The sequence below is a fragment of the Ochotona curzoniae genome, unplaced genomic scaffold (genome assembly GCF_017591425.1).
Source record: "Ochotona curzoniae isolate NIBS_2020 unplaced genomic scaffold, NIBS_Ocur_1.0 scaffold_4683, whole genome shotgun sequence".
Classification (NCBI taxonomy): Eukaryota; Metazoa; Chordata; class Mammalia; order Lagomorpha; family Ochotonidae; genus Ochotona; species Ochotona curzoniae.
Genome location: NW_024467121.1, coordinates 19,400,695 through 19,421,800, shown reverse-complemented (window position 1 = coordinate 19,421,800; position 21,106 = coordinate 19,400,695). Strand labels below are relative to the sequence as shown.

Below are 21,106 nucleotides of genomic sequence, written 5' to 3'. Positions count from 1 at the left end.
CTGTCCAAGCTTGCCTTGTAAATGATCTGTTGCTGCAGTCCTCAATGAAGCAAACCCATAATTCCCTTACAGAATCTTTCCCCAAGTCCATTTCTCTCACATTCTGGTGGGTGCTGTGGCCCAGCCTGATGTAGCCCACTTCCTGCTCTGACACTCGTGGGTAGGTACTGTGGCCCAGCAGAGCCAGGCATGACCCCTAGGCCCAGCTTTTTTGAGTGTCAGTGGATAGCAGGTGATGATATTTATCCCAGCCCAGATTTCCCATGTGGGTAAGTGCCTTGGCCCTACCCAGCTCTGCCCTCCAGTTTCCCTTCTGTAAATAACTCTGACTTAGTGCTTTGCCTACTTGTAAGTGTGGTGATCAAGGGAAGACCCCAGAAATCATTCATTCCTTATCAAACATGCCCTCAGCCACTCCCACACCAATACATCCTGGCGCCTTTCCCCAGGCAATATGTAGCCCCCAACCCCTACCACCTGGGGCAGGGGTGGCATGTCCCTGCCTAGAGTTCCTTGCCCCTGCTTTCGCCACTATCTTTAAAACACACACACACACACACACACACACACACACACACACACACACACAGGGAGGGAAGGAGAGAGAGAGAGAGAAAGAAGAAATAAAAAGAAGAAGAAGAATAAGCAGCTATGCTGGCATACTGGCATAGCTAACACAAATTTGGCATTAACCATGCCTAGCATGCCTGCCAGCTACTGGCTGCATTTCTCCCAGCAGTGTGACAATTGCATAGTTACAAGGCAACATAGTTAATTGCCTATAGCTGGGGTGTTGGTTTCATTGGATTGGCTCTTTGCCATAGCAGAAGTGAATACTTTGAAACTTGGGTTTGACATAGCTCTGTGTTCCTTTTCTGATAACCCAAAGCCATCCAATTTCATGTCATGAGGTTTTCTTCTCTGATTGAGAATCATGGAAAATGCATTGATTATTCCTGGAAGGCATAAACAGGCGACATGGGGTCAAAGTAAAGGTAACATCCATGCTCTGACATAGGCCTCCTTCCACGACCTTCTCAACCCAACCATCCTCCACACAGAACGGACCTGGTAGTTCTAATCCTTTTCTTTGTTCTGGTATTTCCTACTGGGCAGGGCAGTCAAAGGCCTTGAATTTCGTGAGTGATGTCCAACTTTCTTTAGGGTTCAGAGAAATGGTTTGGCACTTTTGCCTGGATTTGTAGCATTAATGGAATAGAGGGAATTCCAACACAGCCAGTATTTTTGTACCCGCAGAGGGCCACAAGGAGGCATTGTTGCGTTGTTGAAATTCTAGTTAGAGCTCTGGTGAGAAAGTAATAACAAAGGATTGCTTACGCGCCACTCTGCTAAGCACAGTTCACCTAGCCTCACCTTGTTCACTGGGTCCTTTGTAAGCATGCCCCATTAGGCTCTCTTCCTGATGGAAACTGGACATTCCCTGGGAGCATCTCAACAAATTGGATTATAGAGTGATTGGATCAGGGCTGGAGCAGTGGCTCACCTAGCTAATCTTCCACCTCCAAGCACTGTCACACAGAAAGGATGCTCCAGTTCAAGTCCAGTTGCTCTAAATCCCATCCAACTCCGTGCTTATGGCCTGAGAAAGCAGCACAGAATGAATCAAGTCTTTGGGCACTTGACTCTAAACAGCAGACCCAGATGAGTTCCTGGATTTGAATCAACTCAACTCTGGCCATTGTTGGTATGGGGTAGTGGGTGGAAGACCTCTATTTTCTGTCTCTCTTCTGTAAGATTTGCCTTTCAAATAAGAATAAATAAATCTTTTTTTTTTTTAAAGAGAGTAGCAGAAGAAAGGGGGAACTGGGCAGGGGGTGGCCCTGATGCTCAGCGGAATGGAGGGACGCCTGGTTTCTCAGCAGCTGAAGGGGCCGAGCTCTTGTTCACATTACACAAGACTAGAAGGAGCTGATGCTCAAAGCACAATACAAATGATACACCTCTGCTTCTGTGACCTTGGGAACTCATAGCTTAGGAAAACCAGAGCCTTTGCTCACTGTGTACACTGCCACCACCCCCCACTCACCTATTGTGTTCTGTTTTGTTGTTGTGGTAGTGGTGGTTGTGGTTAAATATACAGAATATAAAATCTACCACATCCACCATTTTTAGGTGCACCGTATAGTGGCATTCAATGCTTTCACTTTGTTGTACAGCCATTAGCACCACCCATCTCCAGAGTTTTTAAAATGCCCCCAGAGTTCCCTGCCATCCCCACTCTCTTTAAAACACACCAACAGACACAGAATGAGAGAGAGAGGAGAAAGAAAGGAAAAAGCAGCTATGCTGGCATACTGGTATAGTTAACGCAAATTTGGCCTTAACCAACCAAATAAAGTTTTATTTATTTCTTCAGAAGGCATAGTGACACAAAGGGAGAGAGCTTTCATTTGCCAGATTACTCTCTAAATGTCTCTTACATTCAGGGCTGGGTTGGGCTAAAGCCAGGTGTCAGGAGCTCCATCCAGGTCTTCATGTGGCTGGCAGGAATCCAATTGCCTGGGTGATTATCTGCCACCTCTCAGGTACATCAGCAGAAAGCTGAATCGGGAGCAGAGGTGGGATGTGATCACAGACGCTCCATCGTGGGATAGAGGCATTCCAAGCAGTGATAATCCACGGTACCACAAGGCAACTCGTTCACTTTCTGTTTCTATGAATTACACTCCTCTAGAAACCTCATGCAAATGGAATCATGCCATATTTGTCCCTCTGTGTTTGGCTGATTTCACTTAGCACAATGTCCTTAGTGTTGGTCTGTGATGAGGCACATGTCACAAACTTCCTTTTGGGAGCTGAGCAGTATTCCATGGTATGGATGGATCACATGACTTGGCCAGCCCCCCATATTGTGCTGGTTTTCACCCTTTGAGTTATGCTGAGTAATGCTTTGAATCTGATGTGGGTGTACAATTATCTCTTGAAGAACTTGCATGCAATTCTTTGGGTATCTTTGGATTTCAATTCCAGAAGCTAAATTGCTGGATCATATGGGAGTTCGTTATCAAATTTTGGAGGAACTGCTGTGCTGTTTTTCATAGTAGTAACACAATTATATATTCATACTCACAAAGCACAAGGATTTAATCCTTCCATATTCTTGTCAACTTCTTGGGATTACTTGTTTGATACTCATCCTAATGAGTGTCAGGTGGTGTCAGTTCAGTTTTTCAAAGATTTGTTTTTTTTTTTATTGCAAAGTCAGATAATACAGAGAGGAGGAGAGACAGAGAGGAAGATCCTCCGTCTGATGATTCACTTCCTAAGTGATAGCAATGGCCAGTGCTAAGCCAATCCGAAGCCAGGAGCCAGGAGCCTCCTCCAGGTCTCCCATGTGGGTAGAGGGTCCCAAGGCTTTGGGCCAACCTTGACTGCTTTTCCAGGTCACAAGCAGGGAGCTGGATGGAAAGTGGAGCTGCCAGGATTAGAACCGCCACCCATATAGAATCCTGGTGCGTTCAAGGTGAAGACTTCAGCCACTAGGCTATTGTGCTAGGCCCTAAACAAGTAAATCTTAAAAAAAAAAAAAAGGAAAGAAAAAAAGAGGCTTGGAGCCATGTTTCATGGGAGGGGGTGTGCAGGCCACCCATGGGATAGGCGAAAGTGTCCCCGTGAGCATCACTAGGGTGGGATTCTGGTCATCACAGCCCCTCTTTGCCTGACCCTTGAATCGAAATCCCCTCCTCCGTTACTCCCTCTGAGGACAGCTTAATGTGCCTGGAGCAGCTGCAAAGGGCTCTTAGAGACACACCCTGTGTCTCTAAAGCCTAACTCAGGCTGAGCAATTCTCAATAGCAACTCACCAGACACAGGTGTCGGGAAAGTCACTGCCACCCTGTTCCACGCAGGGGCTCTGAGGTTTTACAGGTGTCAAAAACACCTCCAGTGCTCTAGCCAGGAGCAGCCAATAGAAACCACAGTCAGGACCCCTCCCACTCTGGCTTCATGGGTATCCCAGTTTCCCATGCTGCTCACTAGTCTCTCTCTCTCTCTCTCTCTCTCTCTCTCTCTCTCTCTCTCTCTCTCTCACTTCTTGGCTTGTCTGACTTAGAAGTGAGGACCTTGGTCAGACAGCAGCTGTGGGGTGGGGTGGGGTGCAGGCTACACCATCTGACTTGGGGTGCTCGGAGGGAACTCAAGATGACTCACAGACGGGTCCTCCTCCTGTGTTGCCTCTGGGCTGTTTTGCTTCTGTCCGGTGAGTAAGGGAGGGGCAAGGGTGGCGGGCCCTGGCTACATCACAGGACTTGCGCAGGTCAGTCCGCTTAGGTGGGCACAATTACAGATGGAAAGGGAACACACATTGTTATGAAGCTTTGCTTGGTGTGTGTGTGTGTGTGTGTGTGTGTGTGTGTGTGTGTGTGTGTGTGTGTTTGTATGTGTGTGTGCACGCGCGTAAGTTACAATAGAAAGAAAAAAGAAACAAAAAATCCCTTCCCAGCTGGTCTGGTGGGTTCAAGTCTGCAACTGATATGCGAGGGCCAGACCGTCCCTGGTGCGTCCCTGAGCCTAGAGAGGGCCGTGGCAGCCCCTCTCGGGGGTCTGCTGCCCTGAGCCTTCATCCGCACCTTCATCCTGCAGCGCTGCAGGAGGGCTCCGGCGCATCCGTGGGCAGCCGGCAGGCGGCCCCAGAAGAGGCTCAGAGAGGTGAGTGGGGGCAGGGCGGGGGCAGGGCGGGGGGGAGGTGAAGACCATGCCCATTGCATGCTCCGGTCCCTGTGTTTGCGGGTGACAGCCCCTCTCTCGGGCTTCAGGTGTGAAGCAGAAGATTTTTATGCAGGAAGCAGACGCCTCCAATTTCCTCAAGAAGCGCACCAAACGGTCCTCCAAATCCCGCGAGGAGGCCAACGGTAAGGTCGCGGTCAGCCTGCCTCTCCCTTGACCTACAGTGGGCAGGAGGACACAGCGGGTCCCAGGGGGATAAGCCTGGGCCTTGGGCTATCCCAGTGACCGGGGCTCTGAGTGAAAACAACACACCCGGTTTCTACAGTTGTGGGTCAAATGTTGGAGCAAATGCCTGGTTGCTCTAAGGAGCAGATAGCAAATGTACAAAGCAGCTGTAAGCTGTATCCTGATTTCAGAGACAAGCATGGAAGCAGAAAGAGAAGTGAGAGGGTACAAAGCTGTAGTGTATGTTTTTTTTAGAATAGTGCATAGTGCCCCCTCTAGTCAAGGGCAGTGGCTTTGCATGTGAGAAAGAGAAATGCGGCTTGAGTGACTGCCCTGCTGTTAAATGACTCCAGACGCTTCCTGTCCCTCTGGCCCTCAGGCCTTATTTACAAACCTCTGCAAGAGCTGTGTTTGGTCAGCGGAGTTTTCAAGTTTTCATTTCCAGCCTATTTGGGTGAGCCTGTCTCCCGCTCAGCCTGCTGTTATTTCCTGCAGTCCCATGGCTTGCAGGGCACTTGGGTTCCTGACCTGTGACCCGGGAAGGTATTTCAGTGTTCTTCCCCTGCTCTTGATTTTTCCAAGACTCAGACAGCCGAAGCTGGACCTTGATCCTTTCCCTGGGTGTGTGTGCGTGTGCGTGTGCGTGTGTGTATGAAATCGTTGTGCCCATCAGCACTCAACTCAGTAAAAAATAACAGGGCTATTTCCAAATGATGGAATAAGAGCAGAGATGGAAATGTGTGTCCGTGAGATTCCCTTTTATTATTGCAATTGACTCGGAGATGAATAACAGTACTAGGAAAATGTCCAGGTCTCCCACAATTTGGCATCGGAAAGTTGGCCAGTGTCAAAGAAACACTGAAAAAGCTGTGGGTGGAAGGAGCTGGGTCGTTTGTGATTGAAATCAGAGCAGCAACATTCTGGCAGACATCCTGGGGGTAGAGGGGGGGGGGGTCAGGTGCAATTTCAGGACAGGCAAATACTTTCCATCCTCGTGAGCTGACTCAGAACAATGAGGTCCCTCATATTGGAGAGGAGTGGGGAGTGACAGGAGTTGTGAGAGGCCCTGGACAGCCTGGTGACCACAAAGATTGTAGCCATGTCCTGTGGATGTGCAGGTGGAGCAGAGCCCAGGGATTGCTCAGGACAGGGCTGGGTGACACTGCAGGTAACTTGGACTTGGAACCAGGGTGCTGGCATCTGACACCTCTAAGCTTCTGGGGGAGAGGCACAGGTGCTGTTTGGGTGGGAGGAAGAAAATGGATGGAATGCTCACATGTCAGAGAAGTGATGTATTTAGTGCATGGCAATGATACATGTGACAAAGAGGCCTTCTTGCTCTGAGAGTCTAATCACTGTTACTGCTCTGATTAAGATTCCATTTATGGCACTCTGAAAAGGCAACTTGTCTTTACTGCTGTTTATTTTTTTTTTTCCCCTGAGAGTAGAGAAGATACAAAATACCTCCTTAGGATTCCATGTGGGCTCACTGGCACCTGCTTCATAAACCCTCAGCCTCCCTCCTTTCACAGTAGCTGTCTGGTACCTGGACAACACCAGGGCCTTGGCCCCCGTCTCGTGCTTTTGGAAGGAGGCTCCTGTCATGAGAATGCCAAGTGATCCGTGGGGCTTGTTCCTCCTGAACTGAACATCACCTACCTGCTTTCACAGCTTGCTCCAGAGGCTCATGGCAGATGAAGTATCTTAAAAGCGGAAGGGCTAGTACTGTGGCCTGCAGGCTGAGCTGCCTGTGACACCCGAGTCCCATATGGGAGAACTAGTCCGAGTCTGCTATTCCACTTCTTACCCTTCTTCCCACTAGTGTCCTTACCATCCCCATGGAAGACCTGGATAGGGTCTTGGTTCCTGGCTATGCCTTGTCCAGCCCTGGAGATTAAGGCCATTTGGGGAATGAACCAGCAAATTGAAAATCAATCTCTCTCCTCTTCCCCTACCCGTTACTCTGCTATTCAAATGAATAAAGGAATCATCTTAAAAAAGAAATATCCCTTAAAAGTAGAGCACTTAAAATAGTTTCTTCAGAAGATTATTTCTTTTTAAAGATTTATTTCATTTTCATCAAAAAGTAGATCTACAGAGAGAAGAGACAAAGAGAAAGATCTTCCATCTACTGGTTCACTACCCAAGTGGCTGCAATGGGCAGAGCTGAGCTGATTCGAAGCCTGGAGCCAAGAACCTCATCTGGGTCTTTCATGAGAGTGCAGGTTCCCAAGGCTTTAGGCCATCCTCTGCCTCTTTCCCAGGGTACAAAGAGGGAGCTGGATGGGAGTGGAGTAGTTGGGATATGAAACAGGATACAAACCATATGGGATCCTGGCATATGCAAGGTGAGGACTTTAGCCATTAGGCTACTGTGCTAGGTTCCTCAGAGACTCTTTTTAAAGATTTATTTATTTTGCTTGAAAGAGTTACAGAGAAAGAGAGAGAGAGAGATATTCCATCTGCTGATTCATCCCCTAGGTGACTGTGTGGTCAGAGCTGAGCTTGCCTGAAGCAGGGAGCCAGGAACTTCATTCGGGTCTCCATGTGGGTGTATGGGTGCAAGGATTTGGGCCATCTCCTGCTGCTTTTCCATGGCTTTAGTAGGTAGCTAAATCAGGAGTGGTCTCAAACTGGCACCTGCATGGGATGCTAGTGTTGTGGGTGGTTGCCTAACCCACTGTGCCATACTTCTGGCTTCTGAGATAATCTCTCAGGTCCTTTGGGTGTTAAGTCTGTAACCTCAGTGCCCTCCTTCGTGGGGGCAACTCTGACTCTTTTCACAGCGGAAAACAGGCAGAAGCTACGGGCTGATGAGCTGCGGAGAGAATATTATGAGGAACAAAGGAATGAATTTGAGAACTTTGTGGAGGAACAAAATGATGGTAAGAGCTCTTCATTAGCCTCTTCAGGGAGAGGATTTGTGGGAAAATCATATGACTTGTCTCCACTTCTTCCTAATTTTTATTTAAGTTGTTTTATAAAGAAATTGATTAGCAGTGGTCTCTCTCTCTCTCTCACACGACACACACACTCTCTCGCACCTCTCGTCCTCTTGTTCACTCTCCCTCCCCCCTTCCAAATGTGCACAATCGCTGGGACTGGATTAAAACCTTTATCAGGAGCTAAGAACACAAGCCAAGTCTCCCATGTGGGTGGCAGGAATCCAACCTCCTGAGCCATATCTGCTTCCTTTCTGGGTTACCTGGAAACTGGATTCAGGAGCTGGAGCCAAGAATTGAACCTCAGGCATGGATATGGGATGTGGCCATTTTAACTATTAGGCCAAATATCCTCTCACTTCTGCAAAATTAACTGGAAGAGGGGGGCATGGGCAGACCTACTTTCAATTTATATTCTTGGGAGTCTTGAAAAGCAATGAGAAAGCCAGAGGAATGGCTATACAGAACTTGGGAAGACATGGGAGAGGCTAGGATGCCTGTGTTAGCACTGCCTTGGGAGAAGTGGAGATGGGAACTGTTAGTGGACTGAGTGGATGCACAACCTTGTACCTCCCTCCTCCTGCTAAGGGATCACTGCAGTGGTCTGGGTTTTCTGCCCAAGCAACAAAACTTACTTTTAGGCTTAGTCCTGCTAGGCTGTGCTAAGCAGAATTCAAACTCAAATTCAAGTGCATTGGATTTAAAGAGTGTGAGAACTCTCGGAACCACTTCATTCTGCACAATCAAGACCTCCACTTACCTTCGCTTTCACCATCATCTTGTCTGAGTGGTAGAAGCAAAAACTGAAGCATAGCAAGCATACACAAACCCAGAAGGTGCCCTACTAATGGAACATGCCTGAGATTGTTTGCCAGCAGAGCTTCAGCTCTTGAACATCATAGATGACCAAGTGTTGTGGAGGTCTTGGAGATCTTTGGTGCAGGAACTGGTATGCATGATGGATGAAGTGAGTAAGATAAAGCACTGCAGGTAAAGGGTGGCCTCCCTGGAGTTTGACAAAGGTGCTAAAGCAGGGAGACTCCACTTTAAACAGGTGCAAATCATTTTTGTGTCCCTCTTTTTTTTTTTTTTAGATTTATTTATTTTTACTGGAAAGGCAGAGGAGGAGAGACATAGATCTTCATCTGTTGATTCACTCCCCACAATGGCTGCAGCTGAGTCAATCCAAAGCCAGGAACCTGGAGCTTCATGCAAATTTCCTGCATAGATGCAGGAATCTGTCCTCAACTGCTTTCCCAGGCCACAAGCAGGGAGCTGCATAGGAAGTAGGGCTGCTGGGATTAGAACCAGTGCCCTAGAACCAATATGGGATCCCAGCGCATGAAAGGCAAGGACTTTAGCTACTAAGGCACTGTGCTGGACCCTGACCCTATCTTTTTAAACTTGCTTGTAATCCTAGAACTTCAGTGGTACAGTGGGCCAGGTGCCTAAGATTGTAGTATTGGGCTCTTCTCTGAGGCTCGGAGTTCAACCAGGACTGTGATCTCAGCTATTTAACGAACCTCTCCAAAGGCACTTGGTTAGACATTAACGTCTCAAATTGCTCTGCCAAGGGTGGCAAATAGCAGTTGGCCTACTCTGCCAGAGGAATATCTATAATGGCTCACGGCCAACACCTAAAGCTCCAGGCAGTACCTGGGAGCCAAGCATCTCAGGGAATTTTCAGCACCAAGGGGAGCGCCAACTCCATGCTCTCTTTCAAAGGAAATGCTGCCAGCAGCCAGGGCATCTGTAGGCAGTGGTAGACTCTGCCCAAATATCTGGCTCTCACAGGTGGAAAGGAGCATGGGGGACATCTGTTTCCCTACACCCTAAAGCCACCAGCATCTAAAACAAGGTCACAGATGGTATTAATTGCACTGTTGTGCCGGTTTTTTGAAACCCCCAGATAATCATCAAGTCTGAAGTCGGTGCTAAGGCAAAAAGGTGGTTTATTCAGGTTAGCCTAGGTAACCCAGCGACCTCCCCCAGCCCAGCATGGCTGGGCGGGGGAGGGGCAGCCGCAGCCAAGGCTGCAAGGATCCACAAGGAGGACAAAAGAAGCGCGAGCCAGAAGAGCCAAGGGAAGGGGCCCGAGAGCCCAAGCCCCCCAGTTCTTATACATTTTAGGCTATTAATTATACAGTCATGACTTAGCAGGCTTCTATTGGTGGATTTGAAACAAGCAACTTTCAAAAAGTACAAATTGATAAGCTATTGGGCTGTGAATCTTATCAAACACCAGGTACCTCCTTCCTGAGGAGTGGTCTGCTTACGTAACCTGCCAGGTGTCCTGCCGGGTGTCACGTAGACTATCAGGCCTGAGGTTCACACAGCCCCCAGCCAAGCCATTAAGGCAGAATCACAAAAGGCAGAAAACGCCTAGGTTCTTCAGCACTACCACTAAATCAGGCTGCACAGGGTTTTTGGTGGAGTTCAAATTTGAAAAAACACAGGGAAAGATGTGGTTTAGTCCTCAACATTGTTATCTTCTGTTAGGTACCACATTCTCCCAATGCTTTCTTTCTTTTCATTTTTTTTAATGTGATGATTACTGTCATGGTTTTCTTCTTTCTCTTTTTCTAAAAATCCATCTGTTTGAGAGACAGAGTCTCTCTCATACACACACACACACACACACACACACACCTAGAGACAGACAGAAAGAGATCTTTCATTTACTGATTTACTTCCCACACATCATCAATGGCTCAGGTTGGGGTAGGTCAAAGCCAGGAGCCAGGAACTCCATCTGGGTTTCCCACATGACTGGCAGGAACCCAAGTGCCTGGGTCATCTTTTATTGCTTTCCCAGGGAGCTATATTAGAAGTGGAACAGCTGGGACTTGAACCAATGTCAATATGGAATACCGGTGTCACCAGCAGTATCTCAACCTGCTGTACCACAACACAGACCTCCATCAGTTAGTTTTAGGATCAGAGCTTTGTGTTGAAAGCTTACAGGATATGGACTAGTCCAGGGGAAAAAACTGCTCATTCTCTATTACTGCACAACATCAAGGGTTCGCTGCACTCTGTGTGCATGCTTTGTGCTCTTTGTTGCATGATGCTGTTGCTTTGAGACTGATTGTCCTAGGTGCTATCTCTGTAAGCTGGCCACTGTCTAAGGTTTCTTCCCCACTCTAGCTAGGCATGGACAAAACATGTAAGATTTCTAACCATGGTCTCAGTTTTACTTACAGCTGGTTCTGCAACCTGTGTGGTTGATCTACAAAAACCCTTTAGACTCATGCCAAGGTTCTATGCTGCTCTGACTTTCTATGTCTCATCCAGGAGCTCACAAGCATGCGTGGCTCCTGTCACTACAAGGCCACTGGGCAGTGTGGGCTCTGGGCAGCTGGACTCATGCCAGAGTCCTCTTCATCCTTACAGATGACTGTCTTTCCTCCACAGAGCAGGAAGAACAGAGGCGGGAGGCTGTGGAGCAGTGGCGGCAGTGGCATTATGACGGGTTGTATCCTCCCTACCTCTACAACCGCCACCACATCTGACATCCTACTAAGGCAAGCTGGGAAGGAACCACAAGATAAGCATCCCACCTCCTCCAGCGCACACCTCCCAGCCCTGGGAAACACATTTGTCTCTCCCTCGATGCCTCAAATGGCCCAAGTTTCTGCTTCTTTTGTTGTGATTTTCTGGGCGTGCCCCTCCCTGCGATGCCTCCTGAGCACCAAACTTACAGTTTCCACCGGCTTAGCCATTGTTCCCAAAGCAGAATTCCTGTCCCATAGACAGTACCTGTGCCAGCTGAAGGAGAACAACATGGGTACATGCTTGCTTCCAGCCTACCAATAAAGATGATGTGTGCCAAGCGTCTTAGCCTCCCAAGCCTCAGACTGAGCCAAGGCCCAAGTACCCCACTGAGCGATCACATTCCCCTTTCCTGCTTGGGGGTGTGACACACCTTGCGTCCAAGGAGTCCTTCCTGTTTGCTCCTGCTCAGTGTTTCAGGAGCTGGACAGAGGGAGGAAAATGAAAGCAAATACTACTAATTTGGTGACTGAGCCAAGTGCTTCCTTTCCACTGGTTCTGGCAAGCAAGAGAGCTCAACCGTGATCTCTGAATTGCTGGCCAGTGTGATAAGCCAGGCCAGCTGCAGAGACACAACTAGAAGTGGGGACATTGAAGTTTCGGTGCCATCTTCGCTTCTCTTCCTAGTGCTCGTGTTCATTCCTCAGGGCTGTAGCCACACAGTCCCACAGAGCAGCGGGCTCAAAACAGTGGAGATCCATTCCCTCTCCATTCTGGAGGCCACAGGTCTGGATTCAGGTGCTGGGAGGCCCACGCTCCCTCCGCATGCCCTAGGGGAGCCTCTGTCTCTGTTCCTCTGGTTCCTGCTCACTCTGGACACTTCTCAGCTTGTGACAGCATCAATGTTTTGGCTACTTGTTTATCTTCACATTTTCCCTTTTGTATATGTTCTTTCCTTGTCAGAACACCAAGAATGTTGAATTAGGAACCCACCCTTCTAACCTCATCCTAAATTGGTAATATCTGACAAGATTCCTCTCTTCACATTGTCCTGGGCTGGGGGGTACACAATCCCACCCATCATGATGCTCCCTTTTCCTTCCCACCCACTTGGCCTTCTGGTCCACCAGCTGTTCTTTTTCCACCCTTGCTCTTCTCTGACCTTGAGGAATCCCACACAAAACTGCAGGCAAACCCAGAACACCTTCAGCAGGTTCTTCTTTGTGCATCCTTACTCAGTCTTTCTCCAAATATGACACTTCCACTGTAAAATTATCATTTTACTTACAACCCATGCTCATGGTAGTAAATTAGAGCAATATAGGAATCTCCTGCAGAGGAGCAAGGTCTCTTGACTCCTTCCCTCTGTCTACTTAAAAGAGAGTGAAGTGAGGAGGTGTGAGAGAGAGCAAGCACAGGTTTTACCTTCTGTCCAGTGGATCCCCCAAAGCTAGGGGCGGGGCCAAGCCAAAGCCAGAAGCCTACAACTCTGATTCTCTCACATGGATGACAGAATTAAAGTGCTTGGGAAATCACATCTCCTATGGGGATTCATCTAGGTTTCTCATGTGAATGTCTGGGGCCCACTGCCTTCCCAGGTGCATTAACAGGGAGTTGGAAAAGAAGCAAGGTATCCAGGACTCAGGTCTGGACATGGAATGTGTCAGAAGCAGCAGCATGACTTGCTGTGCTAGTACTCTGGATCCTGAATTTTATGCCCAGCTTTGCAGGAAAGTTAAGGAACTGGGCTTAGCAATCAGGTGAACGGCAGCAGTTGGACTCTGACTCATGGTCATACCACATGGCCAGCTGCCTGCTGTGTGTCCACAGAAAGGAATGCCGGGACTGCACAGATGTCAACAACCAAAAACAGTGTGGTTGCGTGGCCGGTTTGAGAAAGCAAAAACAAGAGCCTGTCCTTGCCTGCTCACTGGCCAGGATTCTGGAAGAAGGGACTGGATAAGAATACCCTCACCTCGTTCTACCTCAGCCATCACAAGGGCTCCATTGTCCTTCAGGGTTTTCAAGTACGGTCCAGAATTCCTTCACTAAAAGCCAGTTGCAGGCATTTACTCAGCAGGGACAAGCATGCCAAAGGGAACAGGCCCCAGAATCTGGGCAGCGTCCTTTAATAGGAAGCTTGTGACAGAGCAATGTGTATTTTTGGAGTTGGGCCTTGTCAGAAGTTTGGCCTTAGGTACCTTCCTGGTCTCTCTCCTCTCTTCTGTCATTATTATTTTCTGATTCTTAAGTGGTTCCAGTAAGTAGCAAATTTGTCAAAGGACATATTTGTGCTTCATTTTTAGTTGCCAGTGTTGCCTATGTTGGCACTTTGTTTTTAGGCAGAAAACAGAGGAGGGAAAGGGAGAGGGTGAGAGAGAATAAATCTTCCACCCTCTGGTTCACTTCCAATAACCCCTCCTCTCTCTTGCACTGTGGGCTTGAACTTCTGCTTGTTGTCATGGGTTGTTGCTGGGAGGTGGGCTCACTGACCTTGAACTTGCCAGTCTCTAGACTGTGAGGACATCAACTCTTGGTAAATCAGACAGCTTCAAATCTACTGTTAAGAGCAGTGGAGAGTGGATGAAGACTCAAAGGAAACCATTATTCCTGATGCCCTGAGTGACACCTATTGTTTATGAAACCAACTTTCTACTGCTTGGAACCTGTGTAGTTAGTTCACAGTTAAGCAGTTTACGTAAAGCATTCTGAAAGAGGAAGTCTCTTATTGAAGTGGCAATGTTTGGGAGGTAAGGAGACACATCTGCAAAAGAGCTCTTATTCAGTATGAAAACAATATTTCTTTAGATAACTTTTCATTAATTGACACTCTAACCTGCCCCCCTTAAACATTTATTTGATTGGAAAGGCAGGTTTACACAGAGGAGACAAAGAAACATCTTCCATCCACTGGTTTACTCCCCAAATGGCTGCAACACTGAGGTTGAGCTGATCTGAAGCCAGTAGACAGGAGCTCCTTCACGGTCTCCCATGCTGGTGGAGGGTCCCGAGGCTTTGGACCATCCTCTACTGCTTTCCCAGACCACAAGCAGAGAGCTGGATGGGAAGCGGGGCTACTGGGATTAGAACTGGTGCCCATATGGGATCCCAACACATTCAAGGCGAAGATTTCAACCACCAGCCTTGCACCAGGCCCAACTGGTCTTTTTTTTTTTTTTCTTAAAAACTTAAAAAAAAATCATATTGGATGTTTACATAGTTGATCAGGGTGGGAAGGATCTAGGGTTAGTGAGAAGTGTGTGTGATTATTGTTTCCAAACTTTCTGTTTCTTCTCCCACTTCTAGGGGGCGGGAGGAGATAAAGGGATAGCCATACCCAGTCTTCCAATCATCCCAGTACCCGAGGATGGGGAACGGCCACCTGCTATTAACCCAGGGTCACAATGCAGTGCATGTTCCAAGGGTTCTGCCCAGGTGGATGTGATAGTTCAGAAATACTGTCGATTTCGCCAATCTACCAATCTAAGAATGAGGAACCCCTTTCAATGTTCACTGGTTGACACAGTAGACCTTAGAGTCTCCATTTGCTCAGATATTTGCTGTCATCGTTTGGATGGGGTAGCTGTCCATGTTTTGTTCTCATTCTCTGCTATGGTACCAGACGTCCTTTGCAGGCCCAATGGACTACCTCCATGTGCACCATGGTCTGCCATCCAGCACTCCATCCTTTACACTTAGAGGAGGACCAGTTCTCATAGGTGGGCCCATGCAACATAGGACCTGGTAGATCCCCTGCCCCCAGGGCTCACGGACCTGGCACTTACCACACAGGCGGGTAGCCACTTATCTCCTGGACACAGAAAAATAGTTTCAGGTGAGTGCTGTGTGGCACAAATTTTGTGGTTAAACTGCCATTTGGGATACCCACATCCCTACTGAAGTACTGACTGCTTTGTTTCCAATCCAGCTTCCTGCTAACTCACCTGGAAAGGTAACAGATAGGGGTCAAATATGTGGGTATCTGACACCCAAGTGGGAGACGTGGATTGAGTTCTAGGCTCGTGGCTTTGGCCTGGCCCAGCCTTGGCTATCATGGGTATTTTGCCAGTGAACTAGTTAGTGGATAGAACACTTTTCTCTGCATCTATATGGCTGTCACTCTGCCTTTTAGGCAAATCAGTAAATCTTAATGAAGATTATGACATTTCAGAGATCCTCAACAAAGGCCATGACCAGTATTTGCTAATTTAGGTCACCGAGTGCTTACCCTGTTCTGATGGCCCATGACCACACAAATCCCACATTACCTAATAGAGGTTAAGAAAAAATAAACACACATAATGAATTCGTGTGACTCAATTTAATAAACACTGATAAATGATAAAGAAGGTAAGATTAAACACTCATTTTTCAATGTTTTCAATGTAAACAGATAAGTTCTCTAACCCCAATCTACTTGCCTTTTTCATCTTGATATCTCAAATAGCCCTCTTAGACTTATTACAACTAAGAAATGACTCAATTATATTTTATATTTAGGAATTTCACAATCAAGGGCATCCAGATTCAATTCACCACCAATCTTTACAAATATATCACACAATTTTATTATACACTATCCACCAACGCCCTCCACTTAAAGAACATATTTTCATATAGAAGGGGTCTGACCAACAGAGGGCTATTTGCCAGTTCAAGTTCTATGTGACATATTTTATATATATTGCTCTCTTTTAACTTTATGGGACTAACACATCTACTCTAAGTGAGCCATTAAAACATGAGTTTTAAGTACTTTTTGGGTCTTAATAATAAACACTTTTTTCTTTGTTAGGAAAACTTCTTTAAAAAGCAAGAATCTTCTGGAGAGTTCTCTAAAGTTTAATTAGCACAAAATCTCACAGTAAACACAGGAGTCAGCCACAGAATCACTGACCTGTGCAGAGTGGAGTTGCAGGAGAGAAGGAATGGACACTTTATTTTTGGCTGTTGAAAACTCAAGTCAGTCATCTCTCACAACTACTTCCTTTAATATTTTACCAAATTGGGGGAAATCAAATTTCAGAACACAAAATCCTCTGCCCAACACTTGGGTGCTGCCAGCATCCACCTGAGTCTGTTTGTAGTCAGGTTAGCAGAGGATTCACTGCTGGTCATTTACATAGGACTTGGTCTTTAATGTATGATGAATTAATAAAATGCACACTCAAACCATGGGATTCTGTCCTTGCCTACAGAGCATTTCTGCTTGTCAGCCATGCATCACAGCACTTTAGATTTTGTATCTGCTTCATTTAGAAGTACACTAGCTCCTTTAGATAAACCACTTAAAATGATGAGATTTTCAGTATCTCCATGGCAACCCTCCGAATATTGTAAGACTAGAGAACTGTCTCACCCTTTATAAACATAACTAAATGGAAGTGCAAAGTAGTTCAATCTTTATACCAGAAAGGAAACCTGGCTTTTAATTTCAGTTCATCAAGACCATGTGCAGGTGGGAAACCAGTATACTGTTCGTAGACCCTGAGGGTTGAAAGATACACTGCAAAATCACTCGGACCAATTGTCTTCAATTCACAGATAAGGACACTGAAGTTCAAAAGCAACACCTTAATTCTTTTGCTTTTGGGTATCCACATAAACACTAGCTCTTTATTGAGTGTATGCTTTAAAACCAAGAGATCCAGAGGCCCAGCTCTCAGCTCATCTCCCAGTGTTTGGAGAAAAAAAAATTTGTGTGAATGCAGTAATTTCATCATCTCTAATTAAACCAGCAAAGATGATAGACTCTTAATCCCCACCCCTTTAAATGTCAATGTCACATTTCATACCAAGCCAACATAATGGAGGGAAGCAAAGAGGCAAAACCCGAGGGCTTAACTGGAATCTCTTCTTTGAGCAATCCAGAACATAGGAAGCTGGCTGGGTTACTTCAGGCTGTTCAGAAATTTGGCATGCTCTTCTCCTCTGGGTAACAGGGTTTCTCCTCCTATCTTTGGACCAGTCTTTTCCTAGCAGAATGGAAACATAAATGAGAAACAGCTCAATATTATTGGCATGTGTAACTAACATTAGTTATAAAATGGTATGCAAAGGACATACCTTTAGCATTCCATCCCGTTCCCATTTGTAGAGGCCACAGTTACTGAAAAAGAAGAGATGGTTTTATTCAGTGGGAAAGTGTGAGCCCATACACATGGACAATGGTGCTTACTGTGCTTGGGACAGAATCCTCTGGGGTTCACACAAATCCTGACATCATGGGCCAGATAGGAGGTTATGCTCTAACTCTTCATTGACTTGAGACACTACTTTCAAACTCCTAAGAGACCAGAAACATGGAGTGTCAAATGATGGTTCAACAGGGCTGTGAGCACTACAAGTGATGTTTTCATTAGTGATGCTGAGATGAAACAGACAGAGGGAGCCAGCCTCTGATGCAAGGTGGTTCATGGCTTCGTATTTGGAGCTAAAAGGCAGCGATAAGAAAGTCTCTGGTCTGGAGCTTCCTTCTCCCTTTTTCTCCATAACCAGATTTTACTTTTACTATTCAAAGGGCCTAAAGACTCTAGCTTGCATTTTCAAAGCAGTGGGCAACTTTGTCCCTGAGAAAGGATGTGGATATTGCCAGGGAAGCTGCCCATCTACAAGGTCTATTCACTCTGAGCGGGAAGAAAGGAAGAAGACAACCCAGAATGCCTTTTGGCACCCCTGGATTTTACAGCATTTGGGCAGGAGCCAGGGTTCTCTTCTCTGTTTTGCTAGGATGCTGTGTCTGTTCTGAACATCAGCATCCAGTGACTTTGGCCCTGGTCCTCTCTGTAACCACTTTCCCCTGCTGCTGACTGTCTCATAACCTTCCAGGCTTGAGTAGCTCACCTGAAGGTCAATGACAGCATTACTGGGGGTGGGGGTGTAATAGGGAGAAAAGAACCTTCTCTAGTCAGGAGTCAGCCAACCAGGACCCAAATGCAGCCTGCTATATGCTTTTGTAAATAAAGTTTGAAAAATACTTTTATTTACTATTTTCAATTATTTGAAAGGCAGAGAGACTGCGTTTCCAGCTGCTGGTTTACCCCCTGAATGCTTACAGCAGCCAGGACTAAGGCCAAAGCCAGGAACTCCATCCTGGAGTGGGAGGCAGGGACCAAAATTGTGTGAATGTATCGTCTTCTTGTCCCATGGTGCACACGAGCAGAAGCCGCAGTCAGAGATCAAATGTGGGTGTCCTAGTCAGCATCTTTTCTCTCTTTGTTTCTTTCTTAAGATGTATTTATTTATTTTTCTTGGAAAGTCAGATTTACAAAGAGGAGATAAAAGATTTTCCATCTGCTGATTTACTCCCCATGTGGCTGCAACAGCTGCAGCCAAGTTGATCTGAAGCCAGGGGTAGGAGCCTTTTCTGGCTCTCCCATGTGTGTGTCAAGTCCCCAGGTTTTTGGGCCATCCTCCACTGTTTTCTCAGGCCACAAGTAGGAAACTGGATGGGAAGTGGAACAGCCAGGACATAAACTAGCAACCATATGGGATCCCAGCATATGCAAGGTGAGGATTTAGCCACTAGGCTATCCCATTGGGCCCCCAGTCAGCATCTTAACTGCGAGGTCAAACACCTACTACTGCAAATAAGATGGAGTTTGAACACAGCCATGCTCATTTGTTTGTGCATTAGCTATGGCTGCTCTCCTACTAGCTGAGCAGTAGTGATCGATCTCCTGGTCCTCAAAGCCCATTGCAGTTATTATCTGGTATTCTACAGATGGCCCAAGTCCTTGACACTGAGATCTGAGTGAAGTGTCTGGCTTCAGCTTGGCCTGGGCAAAGCCAATGGGCCAACTTGGGTATTTAGATGGAAGATCTCTTTCTGTAATTCTGCCTTAAGATAAGTAAATCTTAAAACATACAATTATACACACAAAACCCCACAAACCCACGAAAAACCAAACCAAAAACTGGCAAGGGAAAGTCCCTAGGAGATGCTGTAACAAAAACAACACTGCACCCTGCTGACTGAAAGGCACCTTGCTTCCTTCTCCATGTGGGTAGGACTTGAGCCAACCTGGACTACTTTCTTAGGCCATAAACAGGGAGCTGGATCAGGTGAAGCAGATAAGACTCCAACCAGGACTCATATGGGATGCCAACACTGTTGGTGAAGGATCAGTAATCTTTGCCACTGTGCTGGTCCTCAGATTTTCTAACTTCTAAGAAATAACTGTTGGAGTCACTGTAGTAGTGAAGTATGTTCACTGAAGTGGTGAAGTTGCTGCCTGTGACGCGGGCATCTCAAATGGGTGCTGGTTAGTCTCATCTGCTCCACCTCTGGTCCAGCTCCCTGTTAATGCACCTGGGAAAGCAGCGGAGGACCTCCCCAGTGCCTGGGCCTTGGTATACGACTGGGAAATCAGGATGATAGCCCTGGCTATTGTCAATATTGGGGCTGAAAGAGTAGATAGAGCTCTCTCTTTCAGATTTCTTTCTCTCTGTCATTCTGCATTTCAAATAAATAAATCTTTTAAAAAGTATTTAATATGAATTGTTTCTGGAAGCTGTCCAATTCACTCTATGAGGCTCAAATAAACCTGGTTCTAAAAACCAGGTGAGGCCAATGCAAGGAAGGAAAATAACAAGTCTAACATGTGAGAATATACAAACGAAAACCCTATTTATCTTTCTTTTTAAGATTTACTTATTTGCAAGGCAGAGTTACCTACGTACAGAGATGGGAGTAGAGTGAGAAGGGGGTGGAGGGAGAGAGATTGCGCTTCCATCAACTGGTTCACTCCTCAAATGGCTGCAGTAGCTGGCACTGAGCCAGACCAAACGCCAGGAGCTTCTTCTGGGTCTCCCAAGTGGGTGCAGGGGCCCAAGGACTTGGGTCATCTTCCACTGTTTTCCTAGATGCATCAGTGGGCAGCTGGATTAGAAGTGGAGTGGCCAGGACCCGAACCAGTACCCAAATGGGATGCTGGCATTACAGGCTGTGCTTGTACCACAGTGCTGCTCCCCTCTTCCCAATGCATTAATTCAAGGAATTTGCACATTGAAAGAGGAAATCACCATGGCATGACTGTCCAGTGTTATGAGGGCACAGCCTTGTACAACAGACACTTGCAAAAGAGGGGCACGAAGCACCCCCGGTGGTCCTCATACCTGCAGTGCTTCTTGGGGAGTCTGTCGAGGGAGATGCTTCTGTTTCCACAGGGACACTTGAAAAACCTCTTCAGACCATCATGCCAGTGGTAGTCGTGCTGCTCGCTGACGCAGGTGTCCAGAGGCTTGAAATGGGTGTAAGAGCACTGCACATACACACACATCTGTGAGGAACCTTCCAGAAGCACCATTACCTGGCTCTGTCACAAATCTACTCTGGGACAATCTGTTCCTTTTGCTCCTGGCCAGAACCTTGCTGTGGATTTGACCACTTTGTCTTCTAGCTGCAGTGACCTCAGGGCCTTCCTCAACTTTTCCTGATACTGTAACACTTTATCTCATGTTTGTCTCAATTTCAGGCCAGGTCTGGAGACACACAGTAAAGACAGAGGAATAGAAGTATTAGAAATCTTGAAAAAAGCTGAGGTTGGTCCATTAAGGGCATTCGGTGATTACATAGTAGCTCTTTCTCTTACAAGATCTTCGAAAAGGTTATAAACCAAAACAGACATACTCTGTAATTAACTTTTAAAGACAACAGAAAGAGGTGGGGGTAGGCTGTACCAGGTGCCAGGAGACTGCCAAGTGATCTCTGCTAATTATGGTGAGTCTAGGTAAGTTACTATAGATCTTGGTAAAGTCAA

The 21,106-nt window shown here is 46.8% G+C and overlaps 2 protein-coding genes across 5 annotated transcripts in view; one reads left to right on the top strand and one right to left on the bottom strand.

The window, feature by feature from the left end:
• The first annotated feature begins 4,161 nt into the window (after positions 1-4,161).
• Positions 4,162-11,365, top strand: UCMA (upper zone of growth plate and cartilage matrix associated). Of its 4 annotated transcripts, XM_040968187.1 has the most exons (5): positions 4,162-4,219; positions 4,603-4,668; positions 4,776-4,871; positions 7,698-7,796; positions 11,268-11,365. In XM_040968187.1, exons 1-5 carry the CDS (start codon positions 4,162-4,164, stop codon positions 11,363-11,365), a joined length of 417 nt encoding a protein of 138 aa, XP_040824121.1. The 4 variants fall into 4 exon arrangements, with proteins under 4 accessions (XP_040824121.1, XP_040824122.1, XP_040824123.1 ...); XM_040968188.1 differs by lacking the exon at positions 4,603-4,668; XM_040968189.1 differs by lacking the exon at positions 7,698-7,796.
• A 4,376-nt stretch (positions 11,366-15,741) lies between these two features.
• MCM10 (minichromosome maintenance 10 replication initiation factor) overlaps positions 15,742-21,106 on the bottom strand; it is a 31,018-nt gene continuing 25,653 nt past the window's right edge. The window contains exons 17-19 of the mRNA XM_040968132.1: positions 20,463-20,608; positions 17,412-17,454; positions 15,742-17,320 (exon numbers count right to left, since the gene is read on the bottom strand). Of these exons, the coding sequence (XP_040824066.1) occupies positions 17,237-17,320; positions 17,412-17,454; positions 20,463-20,608 (273 nt within the window). The 3' untranslated portion in view covers positions 15,742-17,236. The remainder of the gene's footprint in view (positions 17,321-17,411; positions 17,455-20,462; positions 20,609-21,106) is intronic.

Excerpts from the sequence above, each read along its gene's own strand:
- UCMA (XM_040968187.1), top strand. The coding sequence starts at position 4,162 with ATGACTCACAGACGGGTCCTCCTCCTGTGTTGCCTCTGGGCTGTTTTG. Across the intron at positions 4,872-7,697 it reads ATCCCGCGAGGAGGCCAACG|CGGAAAACAGGCAGAAGCTA; the intron begins GTAAGGTCGCGG and ends CTCTTTTCACAG. Across the intron at positions 7,797-11,267 it reads TGTGGAGGAACAAAATGATG|AGCAGGAAGAACAGAGGCGG; the intron begins GTAAGAGCTCTT and ends TTTCCTCCACAG.